Source organism: Mixophyes fleayi, chromosome 4 (genome assembly GCF_038048845.1).
Source record: "Mixophyes fleayi isolate aMixFle1 chromosome 4, aMixFle1.hap1, whole genome shotgun sequence".
Classification (NCBI taxonomy): domain Eukaryota; kingdom Metazoa; phylum Chordata; class Amphibia; order Anura; family Limnodynastidae; genus Mixophyes; species Mixophyes fleayi.
Window position 1 is genome coordinate 218,570,379 of NC_134405.1, and position 20,700 is coordinate 218,591,078.

The 20,700-nt window shown below is 47.4% G+C and overlaps 1 protein-coding gene across 3 annotated transcripts in view; it reads left to right on the forward strand.

Moving 5' to 3' along the window:
- The window catches only part of PTPRQ (protein tyrosine phosphatase receptor type Q), a 357,175-nt gene that overhangs the window by 23,813 nt on the left and 312,662 nt on the right, over window positions 1-20,700 (forward strand). For all 3 annotated transcript variants that reach the window (XM_075209348.1, XM_075209349.1, XM_075209350.1), the window contains exons 5-8: window positions 12,961-13,215; window positions 14,307-14,524; window positions 15,461-15,644; window positions 19,631-19,915. In XM_075209348.1, coding sequence (XP_075065449.1) covers window positions 12,961-13,215; window positions 14,307-14,524; window positions 15,461-15,644; window positions 19,631-19,915 — 942 coding nt within the window. The remainder of the gene's footprint in view (window positions 1-12,960; window positions 13,216-14,306; window positions 14,525-15,460; window positions 15,645-19,630; window positions 19,916-20,700) is intronic.

Sequence of the window (20,700 nt, forward strand, 5' to 3'; positions counted from 1 at the left end):
ATGTATATGGTAGCGAAAGAGGGGGTAAAATTGGAAAGAAGTTGGGGGAGAGGAGAGTTGAGACTGAGCCCGGGACCCCAGTGATCGAAGGGCATTAAGCAGCTATCAGCCTAGACAGCACTGATCATAGAAAGAGGGCCGAAATAGTGTGGTCAGGTGGGGGTTATGGGCAGTGGGACCATTGTAAATTAACCAATTTCACCAAATTTGGAAGAATTTATGGGTTTTCCTATTGAAGAAATTTTCTCCATGGAAGCTAAATACCGGATTTTGTTAAGAACTTGCTGTCTAAAGGGAGGGTCCGGATTTTTCCAATGTTTCGCGACCAGATATCTGGCCACGTTGAGAATCTGAACAGAGAGTTTCTCCAATTACTTGTCCAGAACCTCAATAGGAGAGCCAAGGAGAAAGGACCATGGGCATTTTGAGACATGGATGGTGGTAACATCACTGATCAAAGTGACCACATCATCCCAAAAAGAGGCTATTCCTGAGAAAGACTTCCAGATGTGGAGGAAGGACCCCTGTACCCCACAGCCCCTTCAACACTATTCCGAAGTGGATCCATAGATTTTCTTCAACAGGGTAGGAACCAGGTACCAGTAGTAATAGATTTTGTAGGCATTTTTCTTAACAAGGGATGACCTGGAAGTCTTAGAGACCCTTTCTCTAATTATTGCCCATATATACTCATCTGGCAGATTGCCATGGTCAGCCTCCCACTGGAGTTCGTGGATAGGGCTGTCAGGTTGCTTGGAGGAGGTGAGAAGTTCATATAAAATGGAAATCATTCCCCTTTGCAACAGTGAGTTCACACCTAAAGACTCCAGTGGAGTGAGGGGTCTTGTTACATCGACTTGGGGAGGGAATCAACATAGTGTTGGTAATGGTAGATAACTCAAATTTCTCTTGCAGAAACGGCAGTGAAATACAAAACTTCCCTCACCATCCTGATACCCTTCTCCTGCCATACCTTGAATCAAGAAAGGCATTGCCCTTAGGCGAAAGAGAGAAGTTATAGGGGAATTAGTGGAGGTGGTCTTAAAATGAATCCTGCCATAGTACCATATCTGACAGGTGAAAAGAGCAACTGGGTGAGACCTATTGCCCATTGATATTCCCAATGCTGAACCCAAGTGTGTGGCAGCAGGAGGACTCCAAATCAATACATCTAGGGCCCTGGCTTTTTGTAAACCATGCCACCGCCTGGGTCAGGTGAGTACCAGTGTAGTACAAATGGATGTCTGGAAAGTCCTTCCCACCGCTAACCATCGCCCTTCACAGAGTGGAAAAACTAGTGCATGGGGGTTTATGCTCCATACAAACTGAAAAAAACAGCTGTGTAGTTGAATTAGGATGGACCTGGGCACCTGCACCGAGAGAGTTTGGAAGGTATAAAGCAGGCGGGGCAGGATATTAATTTTAAGGGCGATTATCCTACCCAACCAGGAGATAATTCGTATTTGCCACCTGAGCAGCTCTATCTTGTTTGCTTTGATCATGGTGGGGAAGTTTTCTGCATATAATGAATCATATTGGGAAGTAATAATGACTCATAGGTATCCTAGATTAGAGAATCACCATGAGAAGCTAAAATTACTTTTAAGGAGACCCAGGACTAGGGGTGAGTGAGGGAGTCAGTGTTGGAAAGGGTTATCTTATAACCTAATAGAGATTCATAAGCAGTAAGGATGGCAAACATGTTCCGTAATGAGTTTGGGGGGAAGTTAATGTAAGGAGGATGTCATCTGCAAATAAGCTAAATTTTATATCAACTGTGACACCTCTGATATCCAGAGAGGAGCGAATTTTGACCGCCAGGGGCTTGATCAGGCAAAAATCAGGGGGGAAAGAGGACACCCCTGATGAGTGCCATTAGTGATCGGTATTGGGGAAGAGAGCCCCCCATTTGCCAAAACTTTAGCAGAAGGGTAAGAATATAAAGCCTGAAAGGTGCCATTGAACCCAAATTTCCAAAGAGTTTCCAGCATGAAGGTCCAGCTAACTGCATCCAGAGAAAGCACTATAGTTGGGACTTAGTAGAGTTGATACAGTGAATGAGGCTGTTATTCTGGTGTTATCACATGCTTGACGGCCCAGTATGAAACCCACGTGTGGATCTGTCCTTGTGGATCAGGTGGGGCAACTGTCAGGAGCCGTGGCGGCTATGGGCACCGCCGCGACTCACTTCCTTCCCCGACGAGCCGTCTCCATGACGACCGGGATGTCATTTCCTGTTACTCGGGCCCGACCGTTGTCAAGGCAACGGCAGGACGCTGAGTGTATGAAGCAGTGCGCCCCGGCAAGTGATGCAGCCGGGCGCATGCGCTAAATGTTCTAGCCTGCGGGCTAATTGATCAAGTCTCGTCTATTAGCCCCACTCTGTCAATCATTTCAGGGCTAAGCCCTGATTGGCCCATGTCAGTATAGAAGGCAGGGAGGGCTTAGCCTCCCTGCCGGTTAGAGCGTCTGTGTTGTGCACTAGTGCTGACCTGCTCTCAGTTTCTGTTGGATAGCTGTTGTGACCTTTTTACCTGCTTATTGGATTTTGATTTCTTGCCTGTGTCCCTGATCTTTTGGCCTGTACCTCGGATTCTGCTGACCTGCTCGTGACCCTGACCCTTTGGCGTGTTTCTGACTATTCTCTCTGCAAGTGACCCCTCACCTCGGCTTGTTCTCTGGATACGCTGTCTGCCATAGCTCTCTATTCCTGGGTTCTCCGCAGCCGGTACACATCTCACGACCCTCCGTTTGTCTGCAGCAAAGTTTGTCCCAACCACTAGAGGCAACAGTGACACCAGACTTTCGGAGCAGCCTCCGGGTTTTGTTGTACTGGCTGCAGGGGTTCCTAACAGCAACACAGCATTAAGGCGATCAGCAAGAGCTTTTGCATAGGTCTTGGCGTTTGTGTACAAAAGCAAAATGGGCCTTTAATGGGCACAATCCGATGGATTTTTGCCCTCCTTCAGAATGACAATTATATGGGACTCAAGGGCTTCCTTGGAGAAGGAGCCTCCCTTTAACACGCTGTTAAACAAGTCAACAAGATAAGGTGAACGAATCTTACAATATGTCTTGTGAGGATACCACCCTTAGCTGAGATGGCAGTTACCCTCTGTGGAATACAACTCACTCGGGTAGACCAGAATATATACAAAATAAGCCTTTATTATGATAGCACAACACCACAAGATGTTCACAAGTTACAGGGTAAATGGTAGCATGTATCCTCCAGCAGCCTCTTGCAGTCAGCACTCCAACGTAATAATCTAAGTCTCTTTCAGTGTCTTATCCACCTGCAATATTCCCACTACCGATTAGCAAAACAGTTACTGTGTCGCTCAGCTTGGGATACTGGCTCACACAGACCCTGTCCCGGTAGGGTTTCCTCCAGCGGCACCACGATGCCTGGCCCAGGGGGGCTAGGGGCTGCTGGGAGATGGGCTGAGAGATCCAGGGGGGGTAGGGGCTGCTGGGAGATGGGTTGAGAGATCCAGGGGGATAGGGGCTGCTGGGAGATGGGCTGAGAAATCCTGGGGGGGGTAGGGGCTGCTGGGAGATGGGCTGAGAGATCCAGGGGGGGGGTAGGGGCTGCTGGAAGATGGGCTGAGAGATCATGGGGGGGTAGGGGCTGCTGGGAGATGGGCTGAGAGATCCAGGGGGGGTAGGGGCTGCTGGGAGATGGGCTGAGAGATCCAGGGGGGTAGGGGCTGCTGGGAGATGGGCTGAGAGATCCAGGGGGGGTAGGGGCTGCTGGGAGAGGGGCTGAGCGATCCAGGGGGGGTAGGGGCTGCTGGGAGAGGGGGTGAGAGACCCAGGGGGGTAGGGGCTGATGGGAAAGGGGGTGAGAGAGAAAGGGTGGTAGGGGCTTCTGGGAGAGGGGGTGAGAGAGCCAGGGTGGTAGGGACTGCTGGGAAAGGGGGTGAGAGACCCAGGGTGGTAGGGGCTGCTGGGAGGGGGGTGAGAGAGAAAGGGTGGTAGGGGCTGCTGGGAGAGAGGGTGAGAGAGCCAGGGTGGTAGGGACTGCTGGGAGAGGGGGTGAAAGAGCCAGGGTGGTAGGGGCTGCTGGGAGAAAGGGTGAGAGACCCAGGAGGGTAGGGGCTGCTGGTAGAGCCAAAGGGGAAGGGGGTGCTGGGAGAGGGGGTGAGAGAGCCAGGGGGTAGGGGCTGATAGGAGAGGGGGTGAGTGAGCCAAAGGGGAAGGGGGTGCTGGGAGAGGGGGTGAGAGAGCCAGGGGGTAGGGGCTGCTGGGAGAGGGGGTGAGAGAGCCAGGGTGGTAGGGGGTGCTGGGAGAGGGGTGAGAGAGCCAGGGGAGTAGGTGGTGCAGGGGGTTAAGTGAGAGGGACAAAGGAGATGGGCTGAGAGATCCAGGGGGGGTAGGGGCTGCTGGGAGATGGGCTGAAAGATCCAGGGGGGTAGGGGCTGCTAGGAGATGGGCTAAGAGATCCAGGGGGGGTAGGGGCTGCTGGGAGATGGGCTGAGAGATCCAGGGGGGGTAGGGGCTGCTGGGAGATGGGCTGAGAGATCCAGGGGGGGTAGGGGCTGCTGGGAGATGGGCTGAAAGATCCAGGGGGGGTAGGGGCTGCTGGGAGATGGGCTGAGAGATCCAGGGGGTAGGGGCTGCTGGGAGATGGGCTGAGAGATCCTGGGGGGGGTAGGGGCTGCTGGGAGATGGGCTGAGAGATCCAGGGGGGGTAGGGGCTGCTGGAAGATGGGCTGAGAGATCCAGGGGGGGTAGGGGCTGCTGGGAGATGGGCTGAGAGATACAGGGGGGTAGGGGCTGCTGGGAGATGGGCTGAGAGATCCAGGGGGGGTAGGGGCTGCTGGGAGATGGGCTGAGAGATCCAGGGGGGTAGGGGCTGCTGGGAGATGGGCTGAGAGATCCAGGGGGGGTAGGGGCTGCTGGGAGATGGGCTGAGAGATCCAGGGGGGTACGGGCTGCTGGGAGATGGGCTGAGAGATCCAGGGGGGGTAGGGGCTGCTGGGAGAGGGGCTGAGCGATCCAGGGGGGGTAGGGGCTGCTGGGAGAGGGGGTGAGAGACCCAGGGGGGTAGGGGCTGATGGGAAAGGGGGTGAGAGACCCAGGGTGGTAGGGGCTGCTGGGAGGGGGTGAGAGAGAAAGGGTGGTAGGGGCTGCTGGGAGAGGGGGTGAGAGAGCCAGGGTGGTAGGGACTGCTGGGAGAGGGGGTGAAAGAGCCAGGGTGGTAGGGGCTGCTGGGAGAAAGGGTGAGAGACCCAGGAGGGTAGGGGCTGCTGGGAGAGCCAAAGGGGAAGGGGGTGCTGGGAGAGGGGGTGAGAGAGCCAGGGGGTAGGGGCTGATGGGAGAGGGGGTGAGAGAGCCAAAGGGGAAGGGGGTGCTGGGAGAGGGGGTGAGAGAGCGAGGGGGTAGGGGCTGCTGGGAGAGGGGGTGAGAGAGCCAGGGTGGTAGGGGGTGCTGGGAGAGGGGTGAGAGAGCCAGGGGAGTAGGTGGTGCAGGGGGTTAAGTGAGAGGGACAAAGGAGATGGGCTGAGAGATCCAGGGGGGTAGGGGCAGCTGGGAGATGGGCTGAAAGATCCAGGGGGGTAGGGGCTGCTAGGAGATGGGCTGAGAGATCCAGGGGGGGTAGGGGCTGCTGGGAGATGGGCTGAGAGATCCAGGGGGGGTAGGGGCTGCTGGGAGATGGGCTGAGAGATCCAGGGGGGGTAGGGGCTGCTAGGAGATGGGCTGAAAGATCCAAGGGGGGGTAGGGGCTGCTGGGAGATGGGCTGAGAGATCCAGGGGGGTAGGGGCTGCTGGGAGATGGGCTGAGAGAACCTGGGGGGTAGGGGCTGCTGGGAGATGGGCTGAGAGATCCAGGGGGGGTAGGGGCTGCTGGAAGATGGGCTGAGAGATCCAGGGGGGGTAGGGGCTGCTGGGAGATGGGCTGAGAGATCCAGGGGGGGTAGGGGCTGCTGGGAGATGGGCTGAGAGATCCAGGGGGGGTAGGGGCTGCTGGGAGATGGGCTGAGAGATCCAGGGGGGTAGGGGCTGCTGGGAGATGGGCTGAGAGATCCAGGGGGGGTAGGGGCTGCTGGGAGATGGGCTGAGAGATCCAGGGGGGTAGGGGCTGCTGGGAGATGGGCTGAGAGATCCAGGGGGGGTAGGGGCTGCTGGGAGAGGGGCTGAGCAATCCAGGGGGGGTAGGGGCTGCTGGGAAAGGGGGTGAGAGACCCAGGGTGGTAGGGGCTGCTGGGAGGGGGGTGAGAGAGAAAGGGTGGTAGGGGCTGCTGGGATAGGGGGTGAGAGAGCCAGGGTGGTAGGGACTGCTGGGAGAGGGGGTGAAAGAGCCAGGGTGGTAGGGGCTGCTGGGAGAAAGGGTGAGAGACCCAGGAGGGTAGGGGCTGCTGGGAGAGGCAAAGGGGAAGGGGGTGCTGGGAGAGGGTTGAGAGAGCCAGGGGGTAGGGGCTGATGGGAGAGGGGGTGTGAGAGCCAAAGGGGAAGGGGGTGCTGGGAGAGGGGTGAGAGAGCCAGGGGGTAGGGGCTGCTGGGAGAGGGGGTGAGAGAGCCAGGGTGGTAGGGGGTGCTGGGAGAGGGGTGAGAGAGCCAGGGGAGTAGGTGGTGCAGGGGGTTAAGTGAGAGGGACAAAGGAGATGGGCTGAGAGATCCAGGGGGGGTAGGGGCTGCTGGGAGATGGGCTGAAAGATCCAGGGGGGTAGGGGCTGCTGGGAGATGGGCTGAGAGATTCAGGGGGGGTAGGGGCTGCTGGGAGATGGGCTGAGAGATCCAGGGGGGGTAGGGGCTGCTGGGAGATGGGCTGAGAGATCCAGGGGGGGTAGGGGCTGCTGGGAGATGGGCTGAGAGATCCAGGGGGGGTAGGGGCTGCTGGGAGATGGGCTGAGAGATCCAGGGGGGTAGGGGCTGCTGGGAGATGGGCTGAGAGATCCTGGGGCGGTAGGGGCTGCTGGGAGATGGGCTGAGAGATCCAGGGGGGGTAGGGGCTGCTGGAAGATGGGCTGAGAGATCCAGGGGGTAGGGGCTGCTGGGAGATGGGCTGAGAGATCCAGGGGGGGTAGGGGCTGCTGGGAGATGGGCTGAGAGATCCAGGGGGGTAGGGGCTGCTGGGAGATGGGCTGAGAGATCCAGTGGGGTAGGGGCTGCTGGGAGATGGGCTGAGAGATCCAGGGGGGGGTAGGGGCTTCTGGGAGAGGGGCTGAGAGATCCAGGGGGGGTAGGGGCTGCTGGGAGAGGGGGTGAGAGACCCAGGGGGGTAGTGGCTGCTGGGAAAGGGGGTGAGAGACCCAGGTTGGTAGGGGCTGCTGGGAGGGGGGTGAGAGAGAAAGGGTGGTAGGGGCTGCTGGGAGAGGGGGGGGAGAGAGTCAGGGTGGTAGGGACTGCTGGGACAGGGGGGGAAAAAGCGAGGGTGGTAGGGGCTGCTGGGAGAAAGGGTGAGAGACCCATGGGGGTAGGGGCTGCTGGGAGTGCCAAAGGAGAAGGGGCTGCTGGGAGAGGGGGTGAGAGAGCCAAAGGGGAAGGGGGTGCTGGGAGAGGGGGTGAGAGAGCCAGGGGGTAGGGGCTGCTGGGAGAGGGGGTGAGAGAGCCAGGGTGGTAGGGGTTGCTGGGAGAGGGGTTTGAGAGCCAGGGGAGAAGGTGGTGCAGGGGGTTAAGTGAGAGGGACAAAGGAGAAGATGGTGCAGGGGCATAGGTAAAAGAAAGTGTAAAGGGAGAGACATCTTAAGAATGTGAATGTCAGGGATGCAACTATCAAAAAACAACACTAGTAGTTAAGAATGGAAATGCACAGAGAGGACAAGTGTTAAAAATAAATAAAAAATCAAGCCTTCATACTCCATTCACTTATATTTTCCATACCCCCACTTCTAAATTTCCGCTTCGACCACTGCCCTCTGTTCCTGCTCCCGACTGCCTGTGTGAGTTGGCAGCTGCGGATCCCTCCTTGCCCAGCGCGCCCAGTAGGAGAACAGAACTCAGAATACCATAATCAGGTAAGTTCATATATTTTCTCGTGGCAATGTGTTTTTAACCATCCTTTCATGAACTGGGGGCACTACTGTGTATCCAATGACGTTTAAAACACTATGTATTGTTCATTATTGCGCTGGAATATTTCTTGCATATCTATCTGTACAGAGATTTTTAATTAGGAGGAAAAAACATTGCTTGTCATAAATTTTATCTGTGATTGTGTCAATATATCTTTTTGTTTGCATTGTAAATGGTGTATTACGCTGCTCCTAGGATTCACACTCTCAGTATCTGAAATGCTGTACCAATTTTTATTTGAGAATGAGTTTTTGTCTGGGCACTACTAATGATTTGGGGGCACTACTATGGCATAATGTTATTTGGGGAAACTATTGTGGCATAATATGGCCTTGGGGCACTACGATGTGGCATAATATGAACTGGGCGCACTACGGTGTGGCATAATATGAACTTTTGCCAAAGGCAAGTCTTTCATTGTTGAATATGATGGGAGCCCAAAGAAGTTGCTGTATCGTGGCCCAAAATTCCTCTTGTCAGCCCTGCCTGTGAGTTAAGGGGGTAGATGTCTCCAGGTAAATAATCTAAATATTTCCTATCTGTTTTCCATCAAACTGATGGATCACAACCAATTATCTCTCACCCACCTCCAATATCGCCCTTAATTTATATACTGTGTTATTTAAAATGAATATAAAAGATGCATATCCAGTTACTAGAAAAAGTTAGTAAAAAAAATATTTTATTTTCTCTGACATTTTGCTGTAGATGGAAATACTTTTAATGCAGCCGTGTGGGTTCAAATGATCATTCAATAGTTATGTTTTTTTTAGATATATGTTAGAGTTTTATTTCATGTGCAATGATTCATGAAAATTCTGCCATTACTATTTAATTGAGGGAAAAGGGTACCTGTTACCTATATGTGTGTAAGTACTCTGTTGTTGCTATTTTGTGGGAGATTTGAAAAAAGCAAAACAATGGTTTCCTACAGTGTCACCTGTATAATTGGTGGTATTGCTGTAGTATGGGGTGGCGTGGTGGCGGCAATGCTGTAGTGTGTTTGGGGCTTAGTATTGTTAATAAGTAGGAGAGGGTATTGCTGTAATGTGGGGGTGATGCTGGTTGCTGTAATGTGTGGGTGATGCTGGTTGCTGTAATGTGGGGGGTGATGCCGGTTGCTGTATTGTGGGGGGTGATGCCGGTTGCTGTAATGTGGGGGGTGATGCTGGTTGCTGTAATGTGGGGGTGATGCCGGTTGCTGTAATGTGGGGGGTGATGCCGGTTGCTGTATTGTGGGGGGTGATGCTGGTTGCTGTAATGTGGGGGGTGATGCCGGTTGCTGTAATGTGGGGGGTGATGCCGGTTGCTGTAATGTGGGGGTGATGCCGGTTGCTGTAATGTGGGGGGTGATGCCGGTTGCTGTAATGTGGGGGTGATGCCGGTTGCTATAATGTGGGGGTGATGCCGGTTGCTGTAATGTGGGGGTGATGCCGGTTGCTGTAATGTGGGGGGTGATGCCGGTTGCTGTAATGTGGGGGTGATGCCGGTTGCTATAATGTGGGGGTGATGCTGGTTGCTGTAATGTGGGGGTGATGCTGGTTGCTGTAATGTGGGGGGTGATGCCGGTTGCTGTAATGTGGGGGGTGATGCCGGTTGCTGTAATGTGGGGGTGATGCTGGTTGCTGTAATGTGGGGGTGATGCTGGTTGCTGTAATGTGGGGGGTGATGCCGGTTGCTGTAATGTGGGGGGTGATGCCGGTTGCTGTAATGTGGGGGTGATGCTGGTTGCTGTAATGTGGGGGTGATGCCGGTTGCTGTAATGTGGGGGTGATGCCGGATGCTGTAATGTGGGGGGTGATGCTGGTTGCTGTAATGTGAGGGGTGATGCTGGTTGCTGTAATGTGGGGGGTGATGCTGGTTGCTGTAATGTGGGGGGTGATGCTGGTTGCTGTAATGTGGGGGTGATGCTGGTTGCTGTAATGTGGGGGTGATGCTGGTTGCTGTAATGTGGGGGTGATGCTGGATACTGTAATGTGGGGGTGATGCTGGATGCTGTAATGTGGGGGGTGATGCCAGATGCTGTAATGTGGGGGGTGATGCCGGATGCTGTAATGTGGGGGGTGATGCCGGATGCTGTAATGTTGGGGGTGATGCTGGTTGCTGTAATGTGGGGGGTGATGCTGGTTGCTGTAATGTGGGTGGTGATGCTGGTTGCTGTAATGTGAGGGGTGATGCTGGTTGCTGTAATGTGGGGGGTGATGCTGGTTGCTGTAATGTGGGGGGTGATGCTGGTTGCTGTAATGTGGGGGTGATGCTGGTTGCTGTAATGTGGGGGTGATGCTGGTTGCTGTAATGTGGGGGTGATGCTGGATACTGTAATGTGGGGGTGATGCTGGATGCTGTAATGTGGGGGGTGATGCCAGATGCTGTAATGTGGGGGGTGATGCCGGATGCTGTAATGTTGGGGGTGATGCTGGTTGCTGTAATGTGGGGGGTGATGCTGGTTGCTGTAATGTGGGGGGTGATGCCGGTTGCTATAATGTGGGGGTGATGCTGGTTGCTGTAATGTGGGGGTGATGCCGGTTGCTATAATGTGGGGGTGATGCTGGTTGCTGTAATGTGGGGGTGATGCTGGTTGCTGTAATGTGGGGGGTGATGCCGGTTGCTGTAATGTGGGGGGTGATGCCGGTTGCTGTAATGTGGGGGTGATGCTGGTTGCTGTAATGTGGGGGTGATGCTGGTTGCTGTAATGTGGGGTTGATGCTGGTTGCTGTAATGTGGGGGTGATGCTGGTTGCTGTAATGTGGGAGGTGATGACGGTTGCTGTAATGTGGGGGGTGATGCTGGTTGCTGTAATGTGGGGGGTGATGCTGGTTGCTGTAATGTGGGTGGTGATGCTGGTTGCTGTAATGTGGGGGTGATGCTGGATGCTGTAATGTGGGGGGTGATGCTGGTTGCTGTAATGTGGGTGGTGATGCTGGTTGCTGTAATGTGGGGGTGATGCTGGTTGCTGTAATGTGGGGGGGTGATGCCGGTTGCTGTAATGTGGGGGGTGATGCTGGTTGCTGTAATGTGGGGGGTGATGCTGGATGCTGTAATGTGGGGGGTGATGCTGGATGCTGTAATGTGGGGGGTGATGCTGGTTGCTGTAATGTGGGGGTGATGCTGGTTGCTGTAATGTGGGGGGTGATGCTGGACGCTGTAATGTGGGGGTGATGCTGGTTGCTGTAATGTGGGGGGTGATGCTGGCTGCTGTAATGTGGGGGTGATGCCGGTTGCTGTAATGTGGGCGGTGATGCCGGTTGCTGTAATGTGGGGGTGATTGATGTAATATGAGTGTGTGTGGTGGGTTATTTATTGCTGTAATTTGGGCACTAATAATGTATTGTCATGGTATTTATTGGTGTAAATGGGATGCTAACAATGTAATGTTGAGGGTCATTAGGAGAAATAATTCTCCCCCCCCCCCACACACACTCATACTACATCATGTTGTACTGCACCAGCAATGCGCACTGCGCCAGCATCAGTGTGCAACAATATAGTGCATGGAGCCCGCAGCAGGTGGGCCTGTGTGCTTTAAATGCCAGGGCTGATTTTTACTTCCAGTCCGGCCCTGATGGGGTTACAATATAACATCAGGGAATGACACTGCACGCTTACATGAAACAACAAGATTTTTGACATATTGTATCAGCAGTGTTACACCATCTGAATCTGTGATGCATTTTGATACAATAACATTTTTTATTTATACATATAGATACATTTCCCAATGTTATTTCAGCCAATATATTACTGTGGAGGCACATTGCATATCATTTAGAAGTTCTAACCTCATTACCTCTCAGATTACCTGTTGACCTAGCTAATTAACATGGACTGCCAGCTAGTTAACAAAGACATTGTTCTGATTACAAACTAAATTTAAGCTGCACCTCATATCAATGGACATTTGAGACAAATGGTAATTACATTAGCTAACACAAGCACAATGATTGCTGCTGTCCTGTTATTTTCACACAGTAGAAAGAATGGCAATATTCTTTATATTTATACTACATACAATATTGCAGGTAATAGCAAGGGCAAAATGTACCTAATAACATGAAAGGGGGAGGTGTAGACGTGATGAGGGGGCGGGGCTCCAAAATCGCAGCAGTTTCGACTCGCCCCCGTGACGTAATGACATTTTACAGCAGGAGCGGGGCCAAACACAGCGATTCCTGGTGAATCGTGGCGTTTTGGATCTAATTCTGCCTGTTTCACTAGGAAGTGGGCAGATTCAGGATTTGCCACACTCTCCCGGGAGTCCGTGAGACCTCGCAAAATGCGGGAGTCTCCCGGACATTCCGGGAGAGTTGGCAAGTTTGAATAATACACCGATGATCTGGTGTATATACTTAGACTGGGCCAAGGATTAAAAAGTACATTAAACTGTGAGAAATGGGTGATGAATACAAATTCTCAGTCCAGTAGCACACCGTTTCCTTACATGTCTTATAATACGTAACCATAAGGGCCCGGTGCCTTGTACGATTTCAGGTTTTTGATGACACCAGAGATTTCCTGAACTGTAAATTTCACCTCTGATTAATCAAGTTCGGCCAGCAGGAGTCTGGGTAAGCAGCACTGGGATAGAAAGTGTCTGGAGGTCTCTGCTGAAGATACTGAGGGATCATTAGCCTTTCAAATGTAATTTTTCATGATAGTGTACTTTTAAGTTGTTTCCTAATCTGAGTTACCCAAGGAGAGTGCCAATGAGTCAGCAAGTGATCAATAATTTGCTATCTGCTGAGTAGAATATGGTATATCTGTTTATTTTTACGGTCAGGTATTAGAAAATACATTTTGGTTTTTTTTGCTTGTATTTAGTGTCTTAAGCCAATCATTATTTGCCGTTTTGCAGAGGCAAATGATCTGGTTAGTATGCATAAACTGTTTATTTATAGTACGCTAAATTCTAAACTAACTGATGTACATTTTTTCCCCACATAGACAGAATAAATGTATCTGATCTGCTGATTGTTGTAACAAGTACTTCAGTATCTTTCAACTGGAGCAAGGTCAATGGTGACTTTTCTGTTTCTGTTTTGTTGAACAACATTACTGAACATATGTTGATGCAAGAAGATTTTTATGAATGGAACGGTTTGACACCTGGAAGTCTTTACAACTTTGAGTTTATTTTAAAGCAACATTATCTGGGCCTTATAAATGTGTCTCAGACAATTGATATTCCAGTTAAAACAGGTATGACATTTTCATTTCTTACTTGCTAAAAAAAAATGTAGCACATACCTATCATTTGCCATACACGTGAACCTCCACTGAACATCCATTTGATTAGCTATTTTCCCCCATTGTTTTCTTTTTCAGTAATTACATTAGAGTCTAATGTGTATATGGGTCTAATGATTAGACCCATATACACAAGTAGGGTAATGCTACACAGACAACTTATGTGCCCAGCGTATATCTGCTCCTTCTGGCTGCACATTTCAGGCAGTGTAAATGCCGACTTCCCGTAATTCTACTTTGTTTACACTATATGACGCTGCTGGTTGTAACACCAGGGCACAGAACAAATTGCACACACCTAATGCCAGACATAAATGTTTAGCATGAACCCCAAACACAAAACATGGATGCATGTAAACGTGAGCTGTGTATAGCAATGCTCCCTAGAGGATAAGTGAGGGAGATGTTACTGATGTTTGTTTTGTTTTAAAATGAATGGCTTACTAGTCCTATTTTATCTATCCTTTGTCTAATGAGAATGTTAAGAGATACAATTCTAATAATCCAATATGATAATATTACTATAATAAAAAACACTTCATAATAATACTGCTGTTGGTTGGCTTTATTTAGCTTTATAATTGTGTTATTAGATCTGCTTACAGAGAGCCCCAGAGTACCATTGTTTTTACCCCTGTTGCAAGACACTCCCGTCAATTGTATTCATATCTAATAATATTCTCACACACAACACTAACACAACATCTTGGGGACATGTGTTAGTGGTGGAGAGAGAAAATAAATAAATGGGTCTTATGGATTCCCCTTCAATAAACCCAAATAAGCAAAGAGGTTTTTCGGTGCTTTTAACTGATTATATTAGGAACACTTACACAAGGTAGGTTGCCCCCCCTTATCAAGAATTATGATTGCTAGTGACAATGAGATCTGACTGAATCACAAGTGCAATCACTAAAATGAAAATGGTCTCATGTTTTATTGCTGTTTAATTGTTTATTTCTTCTTAGAAGTTCATATGAAAATAATTGCCCTTACCATGTACTCATACAGTCCTGATAACAATAACATTATGTATATTACAGGGCACTGTTCTAAGGGATGGCTTGCATATAAAAACAGTTGCTATAAACTGAGTTTGGATAGCAGGCCTTGGAATACTGCTGAGCACATCTGTCAGTCACTGCACACAGGGGCACATCTTGTAAATGTCCACACAAAAGATGAACATTTGTTTATATCATCTGTCCTGCGAATGCAGAATGAATTAATCTTGCTGTGGAGTGGGCTCTCTGATCAGATGGTTGGTGAAATTAATAAGTCTGAAAGTAAATTTATTTTTTTTAGATCTTTTTATATTTGGCTGATTTTCCTGGTGTAACTTTAGCTGTAAATGAATTGCAATACATACGAAGACTAATAGTAGGGCTAAGAAGATTGTGACATTCCGAATATAAGTCTCCATGTTAGAATAAATGACCAGAGAATCACTCTTCTTTTATTCATGTTGCCAAGTTCAGACTTCCTAGTCAGTACAACTCGCCTGCTTTACATAAGGAATACACGGTAATAGAAGTGTATACCATTTCAATTCAAATACAGTACTTCTATTTTGGATCTCTTTGCGGCAGGTTATGTTACACATTTGTTTGCATAGCAGTATGTGTAAGGTTAATGATCCACATGAATGTAGTAAAATCTTCTGTTCAGGCTCTGTCTGTTCTATGAAGAATGCTCTTGAGCATAGTAAGCTATACAGACATAATACAACATGGGTATGGATGAACCCTAACTTTGTTCTAGAGAGGAAAGTGGACCAGACATTTCTAGGGGTATATTTACTAAACTGCGGGTTTGAAAAGTGGAGATGTTGCCTATAGCAACCAATCAGATTCTCGCCGTCATTTTGAAGAATGTACTAAATAAATGACAGCTAGAATGTGATTGGTAGCTATAGGCAAAATCTCCACTTTTTCAAAACCTCTATGAATGTGGTAACAATTAGCGGATCCTCTATGATATGGTTAAAAATATATAAATGTACCCTAAAGCAGCAGAACAAATAATAATAACAGTGAATCAATCAACCTTTAAAAGAAAAAAAAGGTGACGTTCTCTTATAAACCTGGATTTTACCAATTTTGGCAACCCCAAAAATGTACATTTACTTTTCAGTATGATCATGTTGTGATTAAAATAATTTACAATGTGTGTTTTATTGTTTGTTTGATCTTTGCAGGTTGAAGGGGAATTATTGTGGACAGATGGATCTTCCTACAATTTACACGAATTGCCACTGTTGTCAAATTTACCTAAAAATGAAACGGACTGCTATGTTTTGCAACAAAACGCAACAGGTCCAAATTACTTTTACACAGCGTTTTTTTGCCACATGGATTTACCATACCTCTGTGAATATGAGTGTGAGTAACCTCTGCATAATTCTTTATTTTTACTAATTAAAAAGTTGAGTTGGGAATATGAAAGCAGCAGTTCTATTCTTTACGTTGATGGCTGGTACTAAATAGCATGCAGTATATGTAGTATATAGTTTCTAGCAATGATAAAAACTATAAATATGTTTTATTAAATTTCCTTATTTTATCTAATGAGATCAATGGCAATTTTTTGTTTTAATTGAAGTAGGAATCCATTTATTTTTAAAATAATTATATCCTATACTCTGTGTGCCTGTGATCTGTCTATACTACATTTTGGGGATCTCACATGTAGCATCATATAAAGCAAGAATATATTTTAGAAATATTTTACCTGCAATTATTTGGAGATCTATCTACACTAGGATGCAATATGACATACTGTTACTTTGAGCCATCACAACTAAGTATCTTCACTAGTGAACTTGTGAACAATTAGCATCTACATTGAGCATTGTAACAGCTGTAGCAGGGAAGCCCATAAATACAGTACTACAGTGTAGTATTATATCCATCACAATAAGCCTGTTATTAAAACACTAGAAGAAGAAATGTCCAATAGTATGGCAGTAGTAGTATAATTGCCCAGTAATATGTACTCTGCAGCTCTGTCCAGTAACATGCCAGCAGTAACACTAATGTCAATGAATATGTTTCCTGCAATGCGTAATAAGATATCAGCATTAACATTAATACCTATTGCCGAGCTACCGATAATAGTAATAATAGTAATACCCTGTAATATGCCAATAGCCAGGATTGGAACAGTGCCCCTTACACGGCTCGGATCACCGGGGGGGGGGGGAGGGGTGGCTCGGATCACGGGGGGCCCTCACGGGGGAATGGAGGCCCCCTTAGCCCAGGGGCCTCCATTCCCTTAATCCAGCCCTGGTGAGGGGCCACTGTGTGCATGTATTATGTGTGTGTGAGGGGCCACTGTGTGTGTGTATTATGTGTGTGAGGGGCCACTGTGTGTGTGAGGGGCCACTGTGTGTGTAAGGGGCCACCATGTGTGTGAAGGGGGGGCCCAGACCGATATCTTGCCTAGGGCCCCATGAGGTGTAAATCCGGCTCTGAGTGCAGGTAGTGGGGGTATGGCGGCTACAGGGCCCTCCTCACCATTGTGCCCCCTGCAAAAGCAATAGTTCCACCATTGCTAACAGTAGTATTAGTGCCCACTTATATTCAGCAATGCCCAGTGACATGCCAAGCTGTACTACTACCCAATACTATGTACAACAATAACAGGTATTCCCAGTAATGTAGCAGTCAGTAGTTACCTATTCTCACCCAGCCACTTGTGTTAGCAGGGTAAAGTGTGGCCCTAGTGATACTTCATGTCTCAAGTCACTTGGAGTTATGTAAGTGTTGATTGGCTTTCACCGTCATGCCAAGTAATATGAGACTATTGCCAAGCGGGAACACTACTACAGACCTTTGATCGTCCTGCAAATAATAGTGTACATGAGCTCCCTCATACAGCAGGTATAGAGAGAGAATAAATATGAATAAAATATATCATAAAAAAATATTTTTATGTTCATTTTAAACAACACACATCATGATCATCATTTATTTATATAGCGCCAATAATTCCGCAGCGCTGTACAGAGAACTCATTCACATCAGTCCCTGCCCCATTGGAGCTTACAGTCTAAATCCCCTAATATAGACACCCACTCACATAGACAGACAGAAAGAGAGAGGGACTAGGGTCAATTTTTTTTTTTTTTGATAGCAGCCAATTAACCTACTAGTATATTTTTGGAGTGTGGGAGGAAACCGACGCAAACACGGGGAGAACATACAAACTCCACACAGATAAAGCTATGGTCGGGAATTGAACTCATGACCCCAGCACTGTGAGGCAGACGTGCTAACCACTAGGCCACTGTGGTGCATGTGGAGAATAAGAGAGATGCACAGGAGGGCTGCATGAAACTCGCAGGTCACCAGGTCACTAGATCTTACTCCAACACATGTAGCATAACATATAGATTACGTATGTACACCAATGCAAAACAACTAGTACATGAAATGCAGTAACCAACACAAGTATTGTATAACAGTACCCTATGTTAAGTGCCATGTAAATCAGAAGTTTACAGTGCTAAGAAGTTTCGTTTCAGGGGCAGGTATCAAATGTCACTTTTAAACTACACTACAAGTTCCCAAATTAGTTATTGTAGCTTTACTTAAAGTTATATGGTGTAAGACAGCAGCATTGTACAGGAAGTAGGGTCTTCACTATTCATGTACAACTATTGATCCATAGTTTTCACAGCTTGCAGATAATGGAATACAGGTGGTCATACCTGTCACACTGTTCCTCAGAGTGACTGTGCTGTTTAGATCATACTATGGAATCTGTTGCCATCTATAGGAGACTATTTAACATGATTTGCAATTTTGCCACGTTAAGTCTTTCATCGCAGTGATGACAGATGACTTAATGGAGCAATTTACTATTAAACTCTTGTCAGGACGGCGCATCCGACAGGAGGCTGTCCTGATGATGACTCTGTAATAATGACATTTCTGGAGTCTTTATTGTGCATGCGAATCCTAGGATTCCGTTAATTAATGCTTCTCTGCATTAATTAACGGAACCCTAGGATTCCGTTAAGGAAGGCTGCCAGAGAGGGATCCGAAGATCCCTCTCCTGTGGTGATCTTCCCATAGGATTGAATGGCTAACCCCATCTTCAGATGGCGTTAGCCATAGGCAGCAAGCTCCAAAAAGCTAAGCTTTTCAGAGCTTGATAATTTTGACCAGACCACAGTCCCCAATAAGTATAATGGGGGCCGCGGTACTTTGTCTAATGCACGAGATATCTCTGATATCTTCTGTGTTAGGCTTTTGTCACGTTGCTGACATACATAAAAATACCAAGCAGTTTCCTCATGGTTTAACTCTTGATAAATAAGCCACATAGTCTCTTGTGCTTTTCTCTCTGGGATTTGCTGGTAAAGTAGGGGAAAGACTGATCTGTGACATGAAGGGGTTCTGTGATAGCATAAATGACTGCTTAGAGTACATTAGAAGAGTGAAACTGAGCTAAAAGAAATAATTACAGTCATTGAAAGATAAAATGGTCAAACTGGCCAACTAAAGAAACAGAAGCACAATACTGAAAGGAAAATTTCAGGAGAGGATAAGTGGGTGGGCACAACAAATATAAAAATAGAGGAAATCTGAAGAAATAAAGTGAGGCCACACTTATTTTAACAGTGCCAATGTAGAGATAAATTAAAACCAGAGAGGCGCTAAATAAGGGAGCAGAGGCATGCAAACACTTGGAAAGATCACTCACAGTAAATATATTCATGTCATGAATTCATTTCTGTTGGGACTATTACTCAGCATCTGTTTTTAACACTTATTCCATGAATGGAAAGTTAATTATCTATTGTCATCTATACATGCTGAGTTATCCTGTGATAATTTATATGAGAATTATATTAGCGTGTCTCCTAGCAAGTAATGCTACAAAGCTTTTAGTTGACATATTGTGTCATCTTGCAAGAACAGTGTCCTTTGGGAATGCTGCTTACATAATAATTGTATTCAATAAATCTCAATAAGCTCCTAGTCATCTAGGAAGCGTGTAATTGATTTATAGTAAAATATGTGGGCATTCTAACAATATCTGCTTTACTCCAACACTATAAAGAATTAACACCATCTACCAAATGCTATGACTAAAGTATTAAGACTGCATGAGCTACAGGTTAAAGGACAGCAACATCTGGTTACCATTGCTATACTTGCCTTAGATAGTGCTGATTGCCTTAACGTCTCAGCTTCTAGTCCTACTGCCCCTGAAAAACAAAATCATAGGGAGGAATACATTAAATAGTTTTATAATAACAACTATTATTCATCTTCTGTAGAGCGCACACTGGTTAATTCCTTTTCTATCCGGTCTTGATATTCTATTTTCAGTTACTTGTGTCCTTTTACTTTTGCAGTACACGCTGTTCCTGACAACTTTACATATTTTCTGGAAGATGTTACAGAAAGTGAAGCAATATTTAGGTGGAGCCATATTCCTGACTGGTCTCAGACAGGGTATTTTCTTTTCATTAATTATTATTCCAATAGCACAGATGAGCGTTTCGATAAAGTGACACCAAATTCTATGCACAAGTCCATTCAAAAGCTGAGCCCTGGACACGAGTATCATTTTATTTGGTGCATGAAGGATGAGAAAGGGTCACAGTTTAATTTAAGCCCAGTGATTTCACTAAAGACAAGTAAGTTAACATATACTATGTAATAATAAATATGTAAAATGTATTAAACTGACAACAATTAAAGCTACTGACTAATGAAGGAAGGAATGATGTATCATTGTGTCTCCTGTGATTCAAACACAGTGCATCTCGTTATTAGAGTCTTGCTGTATAGTGATGCACTGGTCACTCACAAGACATAAATGATTTAGCCAGCACATAGAATGTTAGCATTCAAGTCTAGACTGCTCTTTCTCTCTCACATACCTAGAGTGCAAGCACGTGATGTTTATGTAATAATGTTCTGCAGCCTACAATGTATTCATCTGTGTGCTATACTGGGCATAAATGGATTGAAAAAACATGGAAAAGAAGGAATCTTACTTTTGGACAGTAGTCAGACCTGCAGACCTAACATAAGGATGACAGTGCTTTAAATGTTATTTTAAAGCAGGAGAGTGTTTTCACTGGTTAATCTGTGCAAATGGTTATTGATTTCAAGGCAGCTGTCTATTCTGCTTATCCCAGGCCTGAGTCAACCTCGGGCATCCTGGCATTCTTGTTTTGCACCAAAGGCATGTAGCTTGCAAGATACTGTATGTGTAAGGCTAATCCCAGTCGGAAGCTGCAATTTTGCAGATGACTGGGCTGATGGCATCATTCAGCAACCAAGTGTTGCTGTACTGCATCCTATGTAAGGTCACACATTTAGTAACCATGTGCCCTTGTACATGCTGGAGCTCTATAAAGAAGCATGCTAGCTCATTGTTTTATTGGCTCCATTACTATTATAGTTGTGGAGGCTC